Here is a 20,142-nt window from a genome sequence, read left to right as displayed (position 1 = left end):
TTATTGGCAACTGTTTTAGGTAACTAAAGGAAAAAACTACTTTTAGTGTAAAAAAAGGGAAAACATAGTTAAAAGTAAAAAATTCTTCCATATGGAAATGGTCAGAACTGTCAGAATATTTATGCCAAGTGGACATTTGATATTTCTTGGAAAGAAAATTGAGTAGAATCTAGTCCTGATTTCCTGAGGCAAAGAAAGAAAATTTCACAACCACATATTTGGATCCACATTCTAGGGTTGCTCTTTACCTGTGTTTTTCATTCCTGTATGCCATTAAGGTGCCCTATTAGATTTTCTAAAAAAAAAAAAAAAATCCTAGAGTTTTACCTAGTTATTCAGGTCGTTCTAAGATGCAGCTTAGTTGCTGTCACCATTGTCATCTTTATTGGTAAAGACTGGGAATCAAAATGGTGGGTAAGAAATTCTAGCTCAGAAGCTGAAGCTCTAAATTGCATCAGATCATAAACAGATAGAATTCAATGCATAACAAATATATAGAACATGTAGTTCAAAGCTCCCACGTATTCTGTGTAACCCTCTGAGCAGATAAACTGTTAGATAGGTGTTTTATTTAGTATTTAACAACAGGTGAAGTGCAACAACCCATTTCCCGTATAACACAGAGCATCCCATCTCAGAATATGGGGTCCTTACATCCCAATAATACTGGACTATTGATGGCGGAGAGTGAAGATGATGGGACAAAAGATCTGATTTCAGGGTTTCCTCACAGCTGCCCCCAGCCCCCAGTCCATCCAAATGTTCTTATATTCAATAAGGCCACAGGTTGGAGAAAAAGTGAAGTGGAGCATTTACTATAGGAATTGTTGAACTGTGACCGGTATGCCTTCTCCCAACCTGTACCTGGGTAAGTGATTTGACCCATTTAGTCATTTGACTCAAGGGCACCTCATGCAGTGTTCATCTCCAGGCAGACTCACCAGGCAGGGGCCAGGACAAAAGTACCAATGGAAGCCCATAGGCCACATGTCTAAATATTTAAAAGTTATACATCAAGCTAACATAGTGTTAAATAACACTACGTTCCATTCTGCTGCTTTAACACAAATACTTTCATAACAACCAGAAACCCAGGTATAGGTTTAGACTCTTTTAGACTGCTCAGAGTTCTGTACTGGACCCTGGCCCTGAGGCAGCCCTACTCTCTCTCCCACCCCTTAGCCCCTTCTTTTCCATCCCTGAGCTCTGGGTTTCACTGCAAGGAGCCTCTTCTCACTTGCGTGTGAATTCCCCAGCATATACTCCCAGGCCCAAGTCACTAATCTATCCATACATATTCACCCTTTGCCACCTCTTGCACTCAAGGATGTGCACTCATTATGCTGCCTGCCTTCAGGAGTTTGGACCCCAGAAGAGGCGTATACACCCTAAAAGTAGGTGGAGGACACCTGAGTAGGGAATTCTAGTTCCTGGCTACTGAGACAAAATGGGAGGAGGGTCAGAATGGGCCCCACTAAGCAAGGGCCGCTCTTTTCTGGGACTAAAGTTCCCCCTCTACCCTGTGCACAGGCTCGGAAATGAATCAATCCCACATTGAGTCTAATTACTTTCCTATAAATACCAGCACTTTCTATATAGATGAAACTTGGGACAAAGATTTCTTTGAAGTTTTATGTTCATCAAAGGTGTTGATGGAAGAAATTGTATTTGTACTTTGTGGTAAAGTTGATAGATTAACCAATCCTAAGGGCTAATCCAAGTAGAGACAAAGCTAGAATTAGGACCTTAAATATGTGAACAACTTAGTATCCACTTTTCACCCCAATCCCGTCCTTAGACATAATATTGCAGATGGAACCAGCTTTGCAAGAATGCTAGAAAACAGTAGACGAATAAAATCTACTGGTTTGGGGTTTCACCAAAGTAATACACCCTTTAGAAGAATTTGAGAATCCAAACTAAAAAGAACATTTCATTTCCATTTGTTATATACCTAAAAGTGAATTTATTAAAAGCAGATCACATCACTTCAGGAAATTCAGAAAACTATATCTAAATACACTGAATGCAAGATATTTCTCATCAATTTAGATTCTTATAGCTTCATAAAGATAAAATGCAGATGAATTGATTTAGATCAGGCCTTCACTAAATTTTAGAATTAGCTTTCGAATACCATGTATTGAAATGTGCAATCTGATTCCTGAGCATGGTGACGAAGCCATGAGTGGATAATGATAAAGTGCATCATTGCTGGAAATAACAGTCTGCCTTTGGTTTGTGCTAATAAACTATAAGACAACTCCAATTTTAATATTAGAAATCCACCTCATTATAAGTAATCTCAAACTGTACGTTATCGGCATATTCACGTGTAGTCTTTGGTGAGCCTGAAATATAATTTGCTGTTTATGCTTCTAATGTAAATCTCCAGTTTCTGGTTGGCCACTCCGGCACTAAGCCAGAGCTCTAATTTATTTCCATCTTTTCTTATTTCTTACATCAAAAGAGACTGTGGGTTTGAATAACAAACATTCAATCGACTTAGACGTGGGATGGCAGGCAGCACAGGCATTACCTGTTTACCTTTTATTGCCTTCTTTGAATTTGTTTTTCTGGGAACAAAACCAGTAAGACACGCTGTTCCTTCATCTAGTTTTTACCGAGGATATTTATCAGAAGACTCCCCCAACCCCAACTGCAGCAAAGAGTGGCGGGAGGGTGAAGAATTCAGACTGGAAGTGGGCTTCCGACCTAACACCATCATAGGCTATTGCTCTACCAAGTCATGTAGGACTTCACTGTCCTTCAGACTCTGGCTTGGGCTGTTAATTGTTTTTGATGCCAGAAGATGCTGCTTCTAACACATTTGTAACCTGTAGGACAACAGTGTGCTGGGAATGGAATACACACTGTTTCAGTCACTTTGAAACTTTGCAGTGCTTCTCCCCTCCTCTCCCCGCCTTGCAGTTTTGCACAGTAATTGGCCTAATAAAAGGCAGAAACAAGAATTTATTACACCTTGGGCAGTACTTAAAGTTTATTCTCAGGAACAGCAGTTATGGCTACTTGCTGCTGTATATTTTGACATTTCTGTAAATACTTAGTCTGAATATATTCAAAGTCAAATTGCTAATCACTCAATTTCCCTGCGACTTTCCTGGTTCCCCAGGTTGCCTCTTATGATACGCCATGTAAACACTGTAATTGGAAAGATACATAGATCAGCATCCCTAGAATCACATGATCACATCAATCTGTGAAAATAGCATGACTTAAAAATAAAAATCTCTTAGTACTCTGCCAACAGGCTTTGGCATAATCTTGGCAATCACTTAGATTTTTTTTTTTTTTTTTTTTTTTTGCTGTTATAATTTTTCCCAAGTGGAAATAGTCTCATATTTTGCAGAAGTTGTCCTAGCTAGTGAACACCAATCCACCTTTCTGGGTACTAAATTCATCAGCTGAGTGTATTCAGTCCACATAGAAATCAGTAAAGTGAGTGTGAATCTGGCTGCTCCTTTCATCTTAAGAAATCGCAATACAAATTCCTGAAATCGTTTATGCAGGAATTTTTATTCTTTATATCTTCCAGTGTTAAAGCAACAAGAAAACACTTAGAATGTCCTTTGGTGGAATCTTATTACACTTGTTATATATGTAAACTGATATTCTTTGATGCCAGCAAGTTCGTTGCCCTTACAGAGAAATCTCTGCACAATGAAACAAAATAGAAGGAAAGAGGACAAAATAAAATGTCAGTCTTTGCTGATTCGAATCAGATACATTAACAGATTGTCTGGTAACACAAATTGGCAAGAATACAAAAAATCTACATATTACAGTATTTCAAGAAAAATAACTTCATTTGAATACAAAAGGATAGATACACTTTCTTTTTTTCCTACAGCCACTCTTGGACAGTGGATGTGTGCTCTCACTGGGTGGACCCAGTGCTGCTAAGATATACGGGGTACGACTGGCTTGAGCTTTTGAAGGGGGCTGTTACACATGTGCATTACTAACATCAGACAAAGAAATCTTTCAACCAACAAGGGTTACAGAGCAACGTTCACCAAAGCACAGGTTGGAAGGGGTTCAGGGACTGAAGCAGGCCAATATGGCAGCTTGTAACACACTTCCTTAGACCCACAATGCACTGCCAGCAAAGGATGCTTCAGTTTGGTTGGTTCACACACGGGGCCGAGTGGTGCGGGGGGCACACCACGTGCGAGTAGCAAATGTTTTTAGGTTGGTTGATTTGTTGTTGTTGTTGTTTTTTTGTCTTTCCTTTTGGGGGTCTGTCACAGCCTTTCCAATCGGCGATAAGCTCTGCAGCGGGCAATGTGATTTGCAGGGATAATATCAACAGCTGCCAACGCCTCTGGAGTCGGAAATTACCAGTCTTGACTCCGGTGTGCTGTCCACGGCTGTTATATATGGCTTAGTTCAGTCGGGCCTTCTTAGTTTGTACACTGTGTTTGAGTGGGGGGTGTCTGAGGGTGGGTTTCCTATGTTAGTAGCGAATGCTGGGGCTGTGTTTGCTTCCCCACGGCCGGACCCGTGTGGTGGCTGGATGCGCCGCCTAGATCCCCAGGGGGCCGGCTGTCCCCAGCAGAGCGGCCAGCGGCAGCAGTAGCGCGGGGGAGCCGCGCGGGGGCGCGCCCTGGCCCGAGTCGGAGCCGCAGCTGCCCGCTTCCTCACAGCGCAGCTTCTCGCACAGGATGCCCGTGTACGCGGCGGGGCACAGGCAGCGCACGTTGTTGTGGCACGTCCCTCCGTTCTGGCAGTGCAGGAGCTCGTTGTCGCAGACATTCGCTGCAGAACGAGGGAGGGGTGGGGCGCGGGGAGGAGAAGCAGAATCAATTTAAGTTCATCTGCTACATCATGTTTTCAGCTTTAAAAAAATCTCTATCGATCTTGTGCTCCCCCCTCCCCTCCGCAAACTAAGCACGTGACTCCAATTTCCAAACAAATGTAGTTTGCTGCCTTTGTTTTGATCATATTAATTCTTTTCATATAGATTTGTGCTGCAATCTTGGATATTATCATTGTCCATTTCAGGCTATCAAATACAAAGTAATGTGATACTCCTGGTTTGGCAGTATCTTCTCTTCATGGAACCGGGACCTGTTGTGACCTCCAGGGTGTTTCAAGGATAATGCCTGATACAAGAATGCAGAACTTTGAGGCCAGATGAATGGAATTAAAATGCAAAGCAGTATTGCTAAAATGACCAAGAACCTCTAAGGGGTGGGCCATTCTCCCTGCAGGTGATTCCAGCGCTGCATGCAGGAAGGGAGGAGGAGCCCACGGGCAAGCACGGGGCAGGGGGCAGGCAGCATGCTCCTGGGGAGGCAGCAGCCAGATCCGAAGAGAGAAAGCTTTTCACGGGAGGAATGTGAGGAAGAGCAGTCCCATTTGCCCCTAACAGCCTATTAGGATATTTATTGCCTTGTAAATATAGCAAGTAGAGTCCAAGGTTACCTTGATTTCCAGGAATAATAATAAATGCAATGGTGAAACCCTGATTATCAAAATTTCACTTTGTCCATCAATTTATAGAATCAGTTGCAATAAATCAAGCAAGCAATTTCAGATACTAAAATTCATTCACAGTCCCTGTCATGTAACTTGCATCTCTAATAATTTCTTATTCCTTCAAAAAACTAGTTATCCTCATTAATTCCATGTCTCCTATTATTTTAGATAATCAAGGTTTCACTGATTTAGCAGAATGATAAATAGAACACAGAGAAATTAAAACAACACCAAAGAGCAAAAGAGCCAAGAACACTTGCCAGCAACATATGCTGCTTAAGCGCTTAATATATAGAACCACTCTGAAAGGGGGGGAGGGCAGGGCACAGAGCAGAAAAAGTAGCTTCTTATAAATTATAACATTCTTCATTTTTAAAAAATGTCATAGTCAAATTTCCCCAGGGATACCACATGAATTAAACACACACACACACACACACTTACTATTACTATCAAGTGTAAAGTATTTAAAAAACCCTCATCTCCCAAGTAATAATTCAATAGAGAATATTGCCTTGTCCATTAATTATGTTCAATAGTATGTCACCTTCAAAAGAAGCTTCTTAAACGCAAACATGCTAATGCTCTGTGTGCAAATGAGCTGAAAAAAGATGGTGGTGGATGCTCACAGAGTTAATAACAAAGTGCCCTAAACAGGGCCCTATTTTCCCACCTTCCACAACAATTCCTTGGCGACCTCTAATATAGTTGCATAATGGATTGGTATAATTTTCAAATGTACCCACATTTGCTATCTGTAAATGTTAGAAGTGACTATTAAGGCCTATAAATCCTTCAGGCTCAAAATATTGATATACAAGGTAGTGTTCCAGGGGTTCTAATGATTATGTAAGCTACCTCTCATTGGGTGGCTTAGAAACCATGAATATTAGACCCAAATTATAGTATTTTATGAGTCATGGTTTAAAATGTCAAGATCTGTAGCTTTGAGGCAAAGTGTACAAGGGCAGAGTGGTTAAATTCATGGTCAAAACTGACAAAAAGTCTCTTTTTTTGGTGGTTGTTAATTTGGAAAGCATACATAGGTTTTCAGGATTTTGTTTTGCTTACACTTTAGGAAATATCTGTTTAATTGGGGCAACATGGAATAAACAGATCCAAATAACTGTTTCCATTTAAAGTTAAAGATTCTCAGCATTTCTTGTTCCAGGCAGCAGATCACTGAATGGGATATTTCCTTTCATTTGGGCACTACACATAGGGAAATATTGTTTCCATCAATATCGATAATTGCTTGCCTTGAATAATTGAGAAGGAATCGATAGTTAATTAAATATCACTCCCCTTAAGAAAAAAAAAAGCTATTTTTCTTCTTCTTGGACCTGAATGTAAATCAGTTGTTGAACAGAGGTTTCTTTTTTTCAAGAAGCTTGTGATTAAGTTAAAATTCAATAACTTTCCTACATTTAAGTAATCTACTACTTGATGTTGATGACTGTGAGAAATTTAATAAATATTCAAGGACCAGATGTAACCCAGGATTAATAATCACATCAGTTGGGGCAATATGTTTTCTGTAAGAGATAAGCAGAAAAAATGAAACCTGGAATATATTTAATTACTTTAGAATTCACTTTAAGACACATTACATTTGGTCTCTTGATTGTGCTATTCAACAAATACAGAACTTTACCATATGCACAGATCTCTCTGTTGGAATCATGTGCTAGAAGTACATCTAAACCTAACTGCAAATCTTACCTGCTATTCATAAACTTATGCTCCATCTTCATGTCATTTTGAATCAAATTTGTGGTGCTTAATGAATAAACTAGGTGGTTAACAAATATCATTGAGCTCTTCTTCAGCATATGAAACCTTGTACTGACCACCATGAAAAAAATAAAAGAAATAGAAAGCATGATCTCTGCTCTTATAAGGTTCACATCTGGCTGGGAAGATAAAATATATACAAGAAATAATCTAATATTAATTTCATTAAAATGCTTTTATCATTTCCATCCAGCTCAATCAACATCTGCTGTGTGCCAGGTGCCCTGCTAGACTGTCTGGCTGTAACTCTGCCTGCCCTAAAGGAGCTCACAGTTTTGCAGAAAACAAACAAATGAACATACACAGAAGTAATTATGATACAATATTAAAAAAAGAAACTATAAAGGAAGTATTTGCCAACTGCTAGGGGAACTCAGATGCTGGTGTAAATAATTATTTGGGGGAAGATTAGAGAAGACTATAGAAAGGAGATTGTATTTGAACAATGACATGCATCAGGCAGATATTGGTAGAAAGAACATTATGGGTGGGGAAACTATATCCGTAAAGGCAAGAAGACGTGAAAATACATTGTGCTGGTTATTAACCATTCGTCTCTCAATTCTAAATCCACCTTTCCTTCTGTTGTTGAGGCTGAAACCCTGCAAGCTGTCTCCTGGTTTCTGCCAACAGGGCACACTAGAGGGAACAGAGGAGGTAGGAGGAAGGAAGCAGAGATTCCCCTTTTCCTGATTCATGGCTCTTCCTAAGAGTATTGCCCCAGCAATGGCCCTACATCCCAAAAGCAGCAGTTGGCTCTGGGGCTCAGCCTTTTCAGAACCAGTTTCAATCTCACCCTTAGAGGTTTCTGCATGAACCTGGCAGCATTCCTTCTCTAGAGGTTTGAGCCCCAGCTCCAAGGGGCCCCTGCCCAGCATTTCAGAGGTAATAGCAGCAGCCAGGACTCACCCCTCCTAAGAGGTACGGGTCCCACATCTGGGGGGGTCTCTCCTCCAAACTGTTAGTTTCTTTTTTTTTTAAATCATTAATCAGTGGTTATTTATTGATAAATCAATTACAGAGAGAAGTGAGAGGATTATCCATTAGGTCTTTCGTTGTTGTTTTGTTTTTCTTTTTTAAATTTTATTTATTTTTATACAGCAGGTTCTTATTAGTTATGTATTTTATACATTTTAGTGTATATATGTCAATCCCAATCTCCCAGTTCATCCCACCCCCCCCACGCCCCCCCCCACTGCTTTCCCCCCTTGGTGTCCATATGCAAACTGTTAGTTTCTAATAACCCCATCCTCTTTCCTGTAATTCCTCAGCCCAAGAGGGATAACTGCTCCCTACTTACACAGTTACTATCTCTGTGGTATTTCAGTGTCCTCTTCTCATGTTTAAATTCTAAGGCACCTGTTTAACCATTCCCCTTAGTAAATTCTCTCTCTCTGTTGAAACACATAGTGTGGGTTCAGTTTTCTGACTGGAGCCTGAGAGACACATGGAAAATGTTGGTGAATGATGAATGAGGAAGGAATGGCATGGCCTGGATCTGAAGGTTCTACGTAACATTCTACAGAGTTTAGATAATAGGCAGTGGGAAGCTGTCAAAGACCTATCTATGGGCAGGGTGGTGATTTAAAGGGGGAGAAAAGGTGAGGCTAGACCTGAGAAAGGACAGGCTGGAGGCAAGGTGACCAGATACTTCAATAGAATAGGCTTGGTCTGGGTTAGAGCAATGGGGAGAAGGAAGAAGGAACAGATTTGGAGACAGGTTATTTGAAACAGGTAAGAGAGAGTCTGAGGTTCTTGTTTTTGGCATTTGGATGCATCATAATGCAATTTATTAAGAAAAGAAGATTGGAGGAAATGTTTGGTCAGGGAAGAAAATAAACTTTTTTTTGGACCTATTGACTTGGAAGGATCTGTAGGCTCTTCTGCAGGGGTCTTGTTATTAGTTGGAAAAACTAGTTAACAGTTCAGGAGATAGTTCGTCTTGGAGATGCAGATTTGGAGCAGGGGCGATGGTGGTCATTGTTACAAAAAGTGAAGAGAAAGGAATAGAAGACCTCATCCTGCTAGAATATAGATTAAGTCAAAATGAAAACTGCAGCCAGAACCCTGAAGAATATCAGCATTTAAGCCATAGGCAGAGAAAGAAAGACCAGGAATGATGCTGAGAAAAAAAGATCTCAACAAAATGCAGTGATGAAATGAGGTTATAAAATTAATCATAGAAGTCTTCCTGCTGTGGTTCACTGTAGCTAGGAATAAATAGACAGGAAGAGTATGAGAGGAAGGGCACTTTGAGCTGGATAAAGGAAATATGCAAAATAAGCATTGCATGCTCTTGATAGAATCTGGCAGAAGGGATTTTAGAATAGAGAAAGGATTGGAGGAATTTGAGGAATTCACATTTAATAGAGGTCTTTGGTTGTCAGTCTAATGTAGTAGTTTTCAACAGTGGATGATTTTTGTCTTCCAGGGGACATTTGACAATGTCTGGAGATGTGTTTGGTTGTCACACCTTGGGGGAGGGCATGCTACTGGCATCTAGTGGGTAGAGATGCTACTGAATATCCTGCAATAAACAGGGCAGCCTCCTCCCCCCGCAAACAAAGAATTACTCCTCAATTAATGTTGGTGATAAAAGGTTGAAGGTCTGGATCAGGGTATCAGCCACAGCAAAGAAGATGGGCAGTTGTCTTTATGTATATTGGGGAAAGGAGAATGACGATGCCTTGGTGACTTTAGATCAGAGAGAGTGAGTTTTCAGGTGCAGAACCATAGGAATTCAGACGAATGTAGTACTCAAAGCTGAAATATAAGAGCAGATTGTCTTCCTGGGGGAGTTAAATCAGAAGACTGGGATCTAAATGGTCTAAGACAGACCATTTAGTATTGCTCACAATTAAAGAGGAACCAGAGTCACCCTTGTCATGTAATTCATCCTACCTTGCTCTGATAGAAATAGTAAAATCAAAGCTTGAGGAAACTTCAAAAACTATCTAGACAAGTCCTAGATGAGGAAACTGAAAACAAGGGTAGCTCTAGATCTAGCATCCAGGTCTCCCAATTTACAGATTACTGCTCTTCACATAGAAGAGAACAGTCAGGAGAAATGCAGTGAATGTGCTGCACAGTGTGAAATGCATTCTATGCTCCCCAAGACAACATAAGTAACTCCTCTGTAGATCCTCAGTAGACTTTCATTTGTATTGACCAACTGATCTGTTTTCATACCACACTGGGCGGAGGGCTTTGTTGATAGCATTAAATTTCACATCTTCTAGAGTTCCAACACATTCTGGCAGAGCTCCAAATGCAAATCAGCTCATACATAAAATACCAAAAATATCAAGGTCTAGCTTGGGAACGGCAAATATGTTGCATATGCTCTGATTTCCTTTTCCTCTATGTAGAAAACATAGCTACTTAATCAAGGCATTCTCTTGCACTAAACTTCAGAATTCCTTTCAACACAAGGTTTTGTAATAAGAACATTTTGTATTCTATTACAAGCTAATCACTAAAGGGATGTCGCTTATAAGCTGAAGTTATACATAATGGCCCATCTCTGGGAACCCTGCCTCCCAGGTAATGAGCGTTAAGCTAAAATACCTTTGTTTAGCTCACAGGAAACATCCTGACCAGGGCCACCTGTGAATGACTGCGGGGAGGAAGAAACTAACACATCCGTTCCAGAGGCTGATGGGAACCAGGAAATGTTTGACTTTACTCCTTCCCCTTTTAGAGTAAAAGAAGCCGGAATTCTGACACAGGCAAGATGGTTCTTTGGGGCATGAGCCCACCATCTTTTCAGTTTGCTGGCTTTCTGAATAAAGTTGCTACTCCTTGCCCCAACAGCTCCTGTCTCGATTTATTGGCCTGTTGTGTAGCAAGCAGTATGAGATTGGACTTGGTAACAGTTTCAGGCATTTACCACCAGTTGATAGAACTGGCATGAGGATAAACACCCATTTACAAAATCCTGGCATTATCTCCATTTCATCTTGCATATCATTGCAGATTAAAAATCCAACTAGGGATTTCTAGCCAATAAGCACTTTGCAGTTATCACTTCTTTATTTGGTGCCCTTCAGTGTGGATTTGCCTCAAACTGAAAACGCTGACCTTATTTTGTTAAGTGTTTACATTAAGTATGTCCCGATTCTTTCTACATTGCTATTGACAAATTAACAATGTGCTATCTCAATAAACAGTGAAGGTTCATTTTTAAATCTCTTACACAAAACTTGATCTAGTAGTATTGGATACAAATTGTTATTTGCTAGACACAATTCTTTTTATTATAATAAAATATAATCCTTAGATACAGAAAAAGCTAATACTACTTTGGTAATAGCTTGACTATATTCTAAAGGATCATTTTACTACTGATAGAAATAAATTCATTATGGTGTGCCCAATATCACACCATATATCCTATAATCCCGTGATGTTTCAATATTAGGAATGCTTTCAAACCAAGATAATCTGTGGCCCTTGATAGATAAGGTTATAGTATTAATGTTAGACACAAACAGAGTTATGTTGCAAAAATATGAAGTGTGGAACTCTGATGCAAAGGCTGAAGTCAGCAAGGTGTTCTAATAGCTCTGATCATAGCTTCAGTAAGCAAGCCACCATAGTAGATAAATAAGCTCCCACAGTTGCTACAAGTTTATAAAAACACTAGGAATTTTCACAGTGAAAGAATAGGGACAAGCAGCATTTCTTCCTCCTTCTTTCACTTCTTTTTCTTTTTCTTTTTCTTCTAGCTTGGATAATGAGAGTCACAGGGATGTGGCTAAATCATTTGCTCCTTCAACTTGTTTTTTGTAAGTTTCTTGATTGTCATTCATTTTTTCCTCTTCCTAAACTGCAAACTATTTTCAAAATGTGAATTATAAGACCTTGATTCCTTTTCCCTCTATTAGTCCTTTCTGTAAGGTATGGAAAAGCAGACCTAGAGAGGGAACCCAAATGTGCAAAGAGGGCACCAGCCAGGACTTAGTATAGCTACTTGTTCTATTCTTCTTTTCTTTTATGACCTGAAGGGTCACTTATTCCCGTTATCATCATGATGACCCATTACATTACCACAGGGAGGGTTTCTTTCTTCTGTTTGGGTCTTGTTCAAAGCTATACATTTAGGTTTGCCCTGTCAGTGAGCTGCTAGGCTTGAGCAATGCTGGGTCTGTATTTATAGACTTGAAAGTTTCTCTTTTTTGGCTTTGTCTCCCGCACTTCAAGGAATCGAGGCAATGGGTTACCATGACAGCCTTCCTTGATGGCTGTATTAATAAAGTGACCTCTACCTTCACCACCTGAAACGAGCCTAGGATTGCTGAGGGAAAGATGTTCCAAATGTTCCCGTCCTTTTCAAAGAAACGTCAAAGAGCAAATAACCTCCACCAAACAGGCTAATAACAAAGGCATGTGTGCAACATTCAGTTCTGATTTAGGCATTTGAGAGTCTGTGGCAGGGAGATGAAGAGCTGTGATTATGACCCATTTATTCAGCCTTGGCGGCTGTTTTACTAAGTTGTGAGATGTGAGAGGTAAAACTGAACCTGCAGGTTAGCTCCTGGTATATAGAAGACACTTTATAGACTGTTGTCTAATGGCCTTTTGGGGAATTCTAGGTACATTTTTCCTATCTTTTCTTACTTATGTCTGGTCATGATTGGGGATATGGCTTAGTGGTAAAAAACACTGATTAAGAGTCATAACACCTGAGTTCTAGTTCTGACTAGTCATCACTTTGCTGTAAGGCCTTGGACATACCACGAAACCACTTAGTGACATCCATCCATCCATCCATCCATCCATTCATCCATCCATCCATCCATTCATCCATCACCCAATCAGGTACTGTTCTAGATGCTGGGCCCACAGTGTGAGCCAGATGGACCATGCAGCTGCTTCTGCGGACCTCACATTCTAGTGACAGCTATAAAGTTAGAGAAAGAGTTTGAAGTAGGTGTTTCTAAAGTTCTCTCGAGCTCTGTGATTTGCATGAATATTTCTCATGGAAAGCCTATCATCTTAAAAGGCAAAGAGTGAGGAATTCTTCCTCTTTTTCATCAAATACATGATAACAGTTGGACTTCTCCAATATTATAGTCCTGGTGATGACTTAGGTGGCTGCTTGGCTTGACCGGTTTTGCCTGCTGGTGCCCCACTGAACAGAGATAGTTTTTCTCCTCACTAAAAGCATGAGGTGGTATGAAGAGAATTAGGTGAAGAACTTGTGATTCAAGTCTGGTCTCTGTGGTTAATGGGCTGGGTGAACTTGGGGAAATCGTTTAACCTCTTTGTGCCTCTCTTTCCTCACTTCTCAAGCGAGGATAATAACACTTGTCCTATTCACCGACCTCACAGTTGTTGGGAGCTTCAAGAAGAATTATGTGGTGGTGCTTTAAAAAATATAAAACACAACCTAAGTATACTTTGTTAATATTCAATACCTTCCCAATCTCTCCTAATGCTAGAAGCTCAGAGTGGAAGAGCAGGGTGCTTATTTTTATATCTGCCAGAATAATGAATTAATCACTACGTATCTAATGCAAGGTACTTGAAGTGAAAAGGAAGTAAATTTCCTCGCTCAAAGACATCATCTGTATATGTCCTCTGTAGATATGAATCTTGAGACAGCATGGGGTCAAACATGCAGTTATTGAATATTTGAATTCAATTGCTGTGTACTTGCAAGGTCAGATTGGACCAGCAGTGCCTGTTTTCTCAAAGGTGACTTGTATACTTGCATTCAATGAGCATTCTCCTGTACCAATCAGAGCACATAAGGTGTGTCTTCAGAATACCAGGGGGGTACTGCCCCTTGGCCAACCTTTAGCTTCTGCAATGGTATAGCAGGGGATACAGTATCTATCTACACTGAAACCTGGGAGCCATCAAGTGAAAACATCCTTGCTTTCCTGCTCTCAACCTACACTCCTGTCTGTGCCTGTATCCATCATGGGACAGTGATGCTGGTGGCATGATCCCCGTGTGACAGCATCCAGCCTACTTTGTTTCAGTGTAATGAGGCCAAGGAGCAGAGCTAAAGGGGCTGTAGGGAACAATGTGGAGCTGTCAGCAGGTGGTCAGACATGTCTGGGTAATCTAGTACAGCAGGTTCTGACATTAGAGAGCAGCCATTCTATTCTTATTCATCTAATATCAAAGCACTGATTATGGGAGTGACACTGCTCTTGTCCAATCAAAGGAAATGCGATTCAAAACATCATAAGAAAGCCATGTTCATTTGAAGGAGCCTATGCCTGCAGTATGCGGTAACCTAGCTAGCGTGAATGAGATAACAGGTGACTCGAATGCAGGAGCTAGAGGCACTGCCCAAACACCCCTAAGTTTTTAGCTGTTGCAAACTGAAAAAAAACCTTTGCTGATGTTGAGAAATAATTAATTCGTTGAGAATCCCACAAGCCAAAGGCTGGGCACCTTTCCTAAAGCGATCTTTAATGATGTACTGAAATCCTATTTAGGTCAACACCTTCAGACACAGACGCAGGCAAGGTGCTCATAAAAACGGTGCTGAGAAATCACAGAGTTTCTCATCTGGTATCAGAAAATGCACTTGTCTAGTTTAATAAAAAGGTGCAACCTCTACTCTTTTGCCCAAGGCGAAAGACGGCGTTCATTGGGAGGCGTAGTCACACACGATGGCAACATACATCAGGGTATAAACCATCATTTCAAAGTACATGCCATTATGTCAGAAGAGAAAGCAGTACAAATATTTATCTAGTGTGATCCCCATAAGTACAACATATACCTCGCCATGTACCTTTTGTAACATAAACTTTAGAGGAAGTACTGGGACAGATTCTAACGAAATGTGACCAGTGTTCATCTCTGGCTGGTAGGCGTGCAAGTGATTTCAGTAACTTAAATTTTCATCTTTATACTTTTTACTCTTTCCAAATTGCCTGGAATAAATGTATAGTCCTTTGAAAATATTAAAAATGTTAATAAAAAGAATTTTACTTGAGAAAATAAAAGTATCTTTTACTGAGATGATAAAGGTAATTTCAATAAATGAATAATGTGACCACATTTTGCCACATTTCAGTATTTGTTATTAATATATATTTCTAGTCAAACTACCAATTATCTTAAATGTCTACAAAAACTATCTCAGGAAAGGCATAATCCTATAATCATACACAATCCTATACTCATACACAATCCTATACTCATACACAATCCGATACTCATACACAATTCTACACTCATACACAATCCTATACTCATACACAATCCTATAATCATACACAATCCTATACTCATAAGAGAGACTTAGACACAAGGATTCCTTGCCTTGCAGAACACTGCACAGCCTCAGGTGTGAATGGAACCAGTAGGGTCTCCTGAGCTAAAGTGATCTGTAGCCCAAGGGCCATCTCATTGAGAACTAGTGCAAACTGATGCAAAATGAGGGGACATTTTTATATTTGAAGATCAAGCCATAGTGAGGACTGTAATTGAATTTCCCACCACCTTTCCAGTAGAGGGGCTCATAGTCAGATTTAACCTAAAGAAAGCATATTTCATACTACTTGAGTTTGTGGGAGACTCATACCTGCTACACTTGTACATGTCTGCACTATATCTGTGACCTGTTCATTGTGGCTGTATCATGAATATTCAGCCCTGTCCCTGGCACAAATAGATGCCCGATAAATATTTATTAAGCAAGTAAATAAAATTCATCCTTTGTTCTCTGCCTCCTTCTGAGTGGTGGATACAAATCTATTACTAGTAGACTGATATCAATACAAGTGGATATACAGCTCATAGGTTGGAGAGCAGGAAGTAGAAGGAACTTTTCCATGGTGGCCTCCTTTCAGTTTCCGTGGAGTGGGAGGTAAGGCTTCTGCTGAGCATGAGAGGCAGAGTTAAGCTGGGGTTAACTCATGCTCTGGAGTTAAGGGAAGGGATAGATATTTGGCAGGGAACGGGAGGAAGCTATCTAGGGGCACACCGAAAAATCGCTGGTCAGCTTTGACATTGCAGCTCAGCTTGTATGTCATGATTTGTCAGGGCTTCTCATAAGTGATTCCATAATGAAGAATATTAGCTAGAAGAGAATGGTGATTAGTTTGGGGTTTCTTCCTTTAATGTTACAATATATGCTTTGGGAAGGGATGGAGGGAGGGGAAGAAGCAAGGGTAGGCAGATGAGTTAAAAGATCAGAAGCATTCCCTTCATGTTTCATTAGTCACAACGTATTACCTCTCATAATCTTGGCATTGTGGGTAATATGAAGGTAAAGAAACGTGGCCCTGAAGGAACTTAGTGACATGTTTCTTTTAATTGGAACGTGACTAGTTAAATTTGGAAAACAGGCTAAAGGAAAGTGCAGCTGGAGCTGTTCTATGTGGCACTGGGGTGGAGGTGAGAGATCATCATGGCACTTAGAAGAATGCAAGAAAAAGGACTTGGTGTTCTTTAAGAATTGTAAAAGACAATCCACACAGCCCCATTCAATGCTGAAGACAGATGTGTAAAACAGTTCACATTCTGAGTAGGAGGAAGAGCCATACTACAGGCCTTTGATATTCGGCATTAAGATATTCAAGTATCTGTGGCTGAAAGGAGATAATTGTGTCATTAATTCACATGCGCGGGGTTTTTTTTTTTTTTTTTTTTTGGAGACAGAATTTCAATGCCTTTGAGCACTTTGTAAAGCTAAAATATAATTTGGGGTTCCTGTTTGTTGAGCTATAGCCAAATGTCTCCTTAGAGACTTAATTTTTCCTATATATACTTGGCAGGAGTGTTCTAAATACGGTCTAAGCCCTCTTAGGATTTTTAAACAGCAGGGATATTTAAGTGTGAAAAATAGCTACTGAAATCACACAGCAGTAAATTTCTTAATGATTTTTTTTTCCCCTGGGAATCACTGTAATTCACTCTTGCCTTCTGTGGCCTTGCTGTCACCATAACCACCTCCTGACAATGTCAAACCAAGTCTTGGGAGGTGATTTTATAATGTCAGGATGAAACAAAGCCATTTCCCTGTTAATGCCAATGTCAAGGCAAAATGAATTGATGTCAATAAATTCAAGGTGAGGAAAAAAACATTATGGAATCAAGAGAATGTGCAAAATGATGACGAGTCATTTAGGGATGCTGGGATCCAAACAAAATGACTGCTAATTTTCAAAAATGTATTTGCTACTGCACTGGGGACCAGACATTTAAGTAATCTAAGATACATTAGTGAGGTTAGGAAAGGACAAAGGGGTTACAACTATAGACAAGTCATAAGCATACCTTTTCAATAAAGTCACAATGCACCATTGCAACTCACATTGTCTTTCCCCAACTCCTGAGACACTCAAAATTTGAACTGCAAAGTTTAGTACTTAATTGTTTACTGTGGTGTTGTCCAGAAGTCTGGGTTCGAATACTGACATCACCACTCGTGGCTCTCCAATCTGAATTTCTGCGCCTCTGTTTCTTTATCTGTAACAGAGGCCATTTCACAGGGCTGTTGTGAGCATGAGAGATCATTCAACTCAATGATTATTATGAAGTGCTTTCTTAAGTGCCAGGCACTGCTCAAAGTCCTAAAATAAAAAGACAGAATGGAAGAGCCACAGAAAGTGTTTATTTTTATAGCTTCATGTATTTATGTCTCATTAGGTAATGTAACTTCACAAAGTGGATGCTCTTGTGTCTTTTAGTTCATTTTCATCATTAATAATTTCAGCTTCTTTGGTGCTTAAATACTCTTTGATTTGAAAAATATCATCTTTCACTCCTATAGTCCCTTACATGAAAAAACAACGGCAATTTATTTAGTTTTCTTTAATGAAGAGGAAAACAGACAAAACTCCCTATTAAAGAAAGTGTTTAAAAAAGACAGGGATGTTAGACTAGCTCAGGAGTAACATGAAGTAATTCTACGCAACATAACTTTTACTAAAACTGAACTTCAAACATGAGGCATTAGAAAGAGGTACTCAGAGTCCTTTCTCAACATTCAAAGGAGTCCTTTCATAATTGGTTAAGAAAATGGTATAGAGATGAGAATAAACCTATACAGTAGATGACCTAAAAAGGAGGGAATAAAGTCATTGCAAGTATGTAGAAGGGTGTTTTAAGGCTTTCCCTAAGAAGAGCAAGGCTGTTGTATCTCAGGAGAGAGGAGAGCTAGTTAGACGGAAGTCAAGAGGCTAGCAAGCAATGTGTGGGAGCTTTCAGATCCAGCGGCAGAAAAAAAAAAAAATTATAAATTGCTTTGGATACAACTGGGAGGCTGTGAACATTATTTAAAACAGTGAAAAGATGTTAGCGCTTCTCTTTGAAGCAGACTAAGGCATAGCAAGGTTAGATGAAGCAGGGATGAATAAGATTTGGGTGGGCTGGTTAAAGAGAAATCATATGATGTGCTTTGAAAATATCTTGTTCTAACACATTTCACTTTCTTCGACATCTCTAACTCTTATCTTTGAATATATATAATCTTTATATTAATAAGGAGTTATTATAAAATATAAGCTCTGTGAAGATAAGGATTTTGACTGTGTTGTTCCCAGTTGTATGTGCAAGCCTTGAAGAGTGCCTAGTATCCAATATCCAATGAGTATGAGTATCTTTGAGTGAATGAACAAGTGAATTTTATAGAAAAATTCACATATTCCGTATCCATTGCTTCATTTCTTCTTCTAGAATACTTTCCTATGGTGTTTACTCTCTATCCCCTAAATCAAAGGGATTTATTTATTTATAGCACTTCTATTGCACAGAAGTGCTATAGCCAGATTGAGTTCTCTCTCACAGCCTTCAATGGTTGCTAAATGGATAATTCTGAAGTCAGAATCCTCCACCATGTGGGGACATCAGAATCTCCCCACTGTCTGCTTTCATTCCCCAGTATGAACTTGCTACTCCTGGCTAATCTATTCACTATCTTAAACACACACACACATACACACACAAAATTAAAATAAATTATAAATAAGAGGCTAAACACTTTTACATGTCATCTTGGAGAATATTTCCACTAACCTGGCAGGATAGGTACTTTATTATTATTATTATTACCATTTCCATTTTATAGGAAACCTGTGGATCTTATCCAAGCCCCACCAGTGACTGAGCACAGCAGCAGGACCAGAACTTAAACTACTCTGACTCCAAAGCACTGTCTGTCCCTGATGCCTTCCTGTTCCTCGACTGCTGTATCCTGGACTCTGAGTTGGTGCCTCTACTCCTGGCCTCTCCTTCCCTAAACTCCCCACGTATTTTTGAATGTCTAACTCATGGACAACACCCATGGCTTCTCTGACTCTTCCAGCCTTCAGACATCAGTTCTGCCTTTCAAACCTTATGGCAGATGATCTGGATCTAGATCTGGACATAGATATAAAGGTAAATATAATTTGGATGACCTGGATTTAAATCTTGGTTCCACCAAACACTAGCTGGGTGAGCCCATGCAAATCACTCGACCTACCTTTGCTTCACTTATAAAATGGAGATAACCTCATAGGACTGTTATGTTGATTACATAAATTAATTAAGACATATAAGGCAATTGCAACAATGCGTGACATAAAGTCCCTCAGTAAATGTTAAGTTTTATTTGACTCTTCAAAACCTACAACAAATACTCCTTTTTCATGTGTATTTCTTATCTCCTCAACTAAAGCATAAGCAATGTGAGGGCAGGGCTCTTGTTGTCTTGTGCCTCGTTTCATTGTCTGCACTGAGCAACGTGGTGCTTTGTGCAGAGCAGGTGGGCAATCTATAAACATTACTTCCTGAGGGTAGCAGACCTCACTTTGTGCACTTGGCCATCTTTTATCTTTGTATTCTAAGCATCTATGCTATTTTCTGGTACATAAGAGGAAATTCTTCATGATG

The 20,142-nt window shown here is 39.8% G+C and overlaps 1 protein-coding gene across 6 annotated transcripts in view; it reads right to left on the bottom strand.

The window, feature by feature from the left end:
* Positions 1 to 3,659: 3,659 nt before the first annotated feature.
* Positions 3,660 to 20,142, bottom strand: part of NTNG1 (netrin G1) — a 325,003-nt gene continuing 308,520 nt past the window's right edge. For all 6 annotated transcript variants that reach the window (XM_059900684.1, XM_059900655.1, XM_059900638.1 and 3 more), the window contains one exon: positions 3,660 to 4,779. In XM_059900684.1, the coding sequence (XP_059756667.1) occupies positions 4,547 to 4,779 (233 nt within the window). In that variant the 3' untranslated portion in view covers positions 3,660 to 4,546. The remainder of the gene's footprint in view (positions 4,780 to 20,142) is intronic.

This window comes from Balaenoptera ricei, chromosome 1, assembly GCF_028023285.1.
Source record: "Balaenoptera ricei isolate mBalRic1 chromosome 1, mBalRic1.hap2, whole genome shotgun sequence".
NCBI lineage: Eukaryota > Metazoa > Chordata > Mammalia > Artiodactyla > Balaenopteridae > Balaenoptera > Balaenoptera ricei.
The sequence above is the reverse complement of the archived record's forward strand: the minus strand, read 5'-3'. Positions and strand labels throughout refer to the sequence as shown.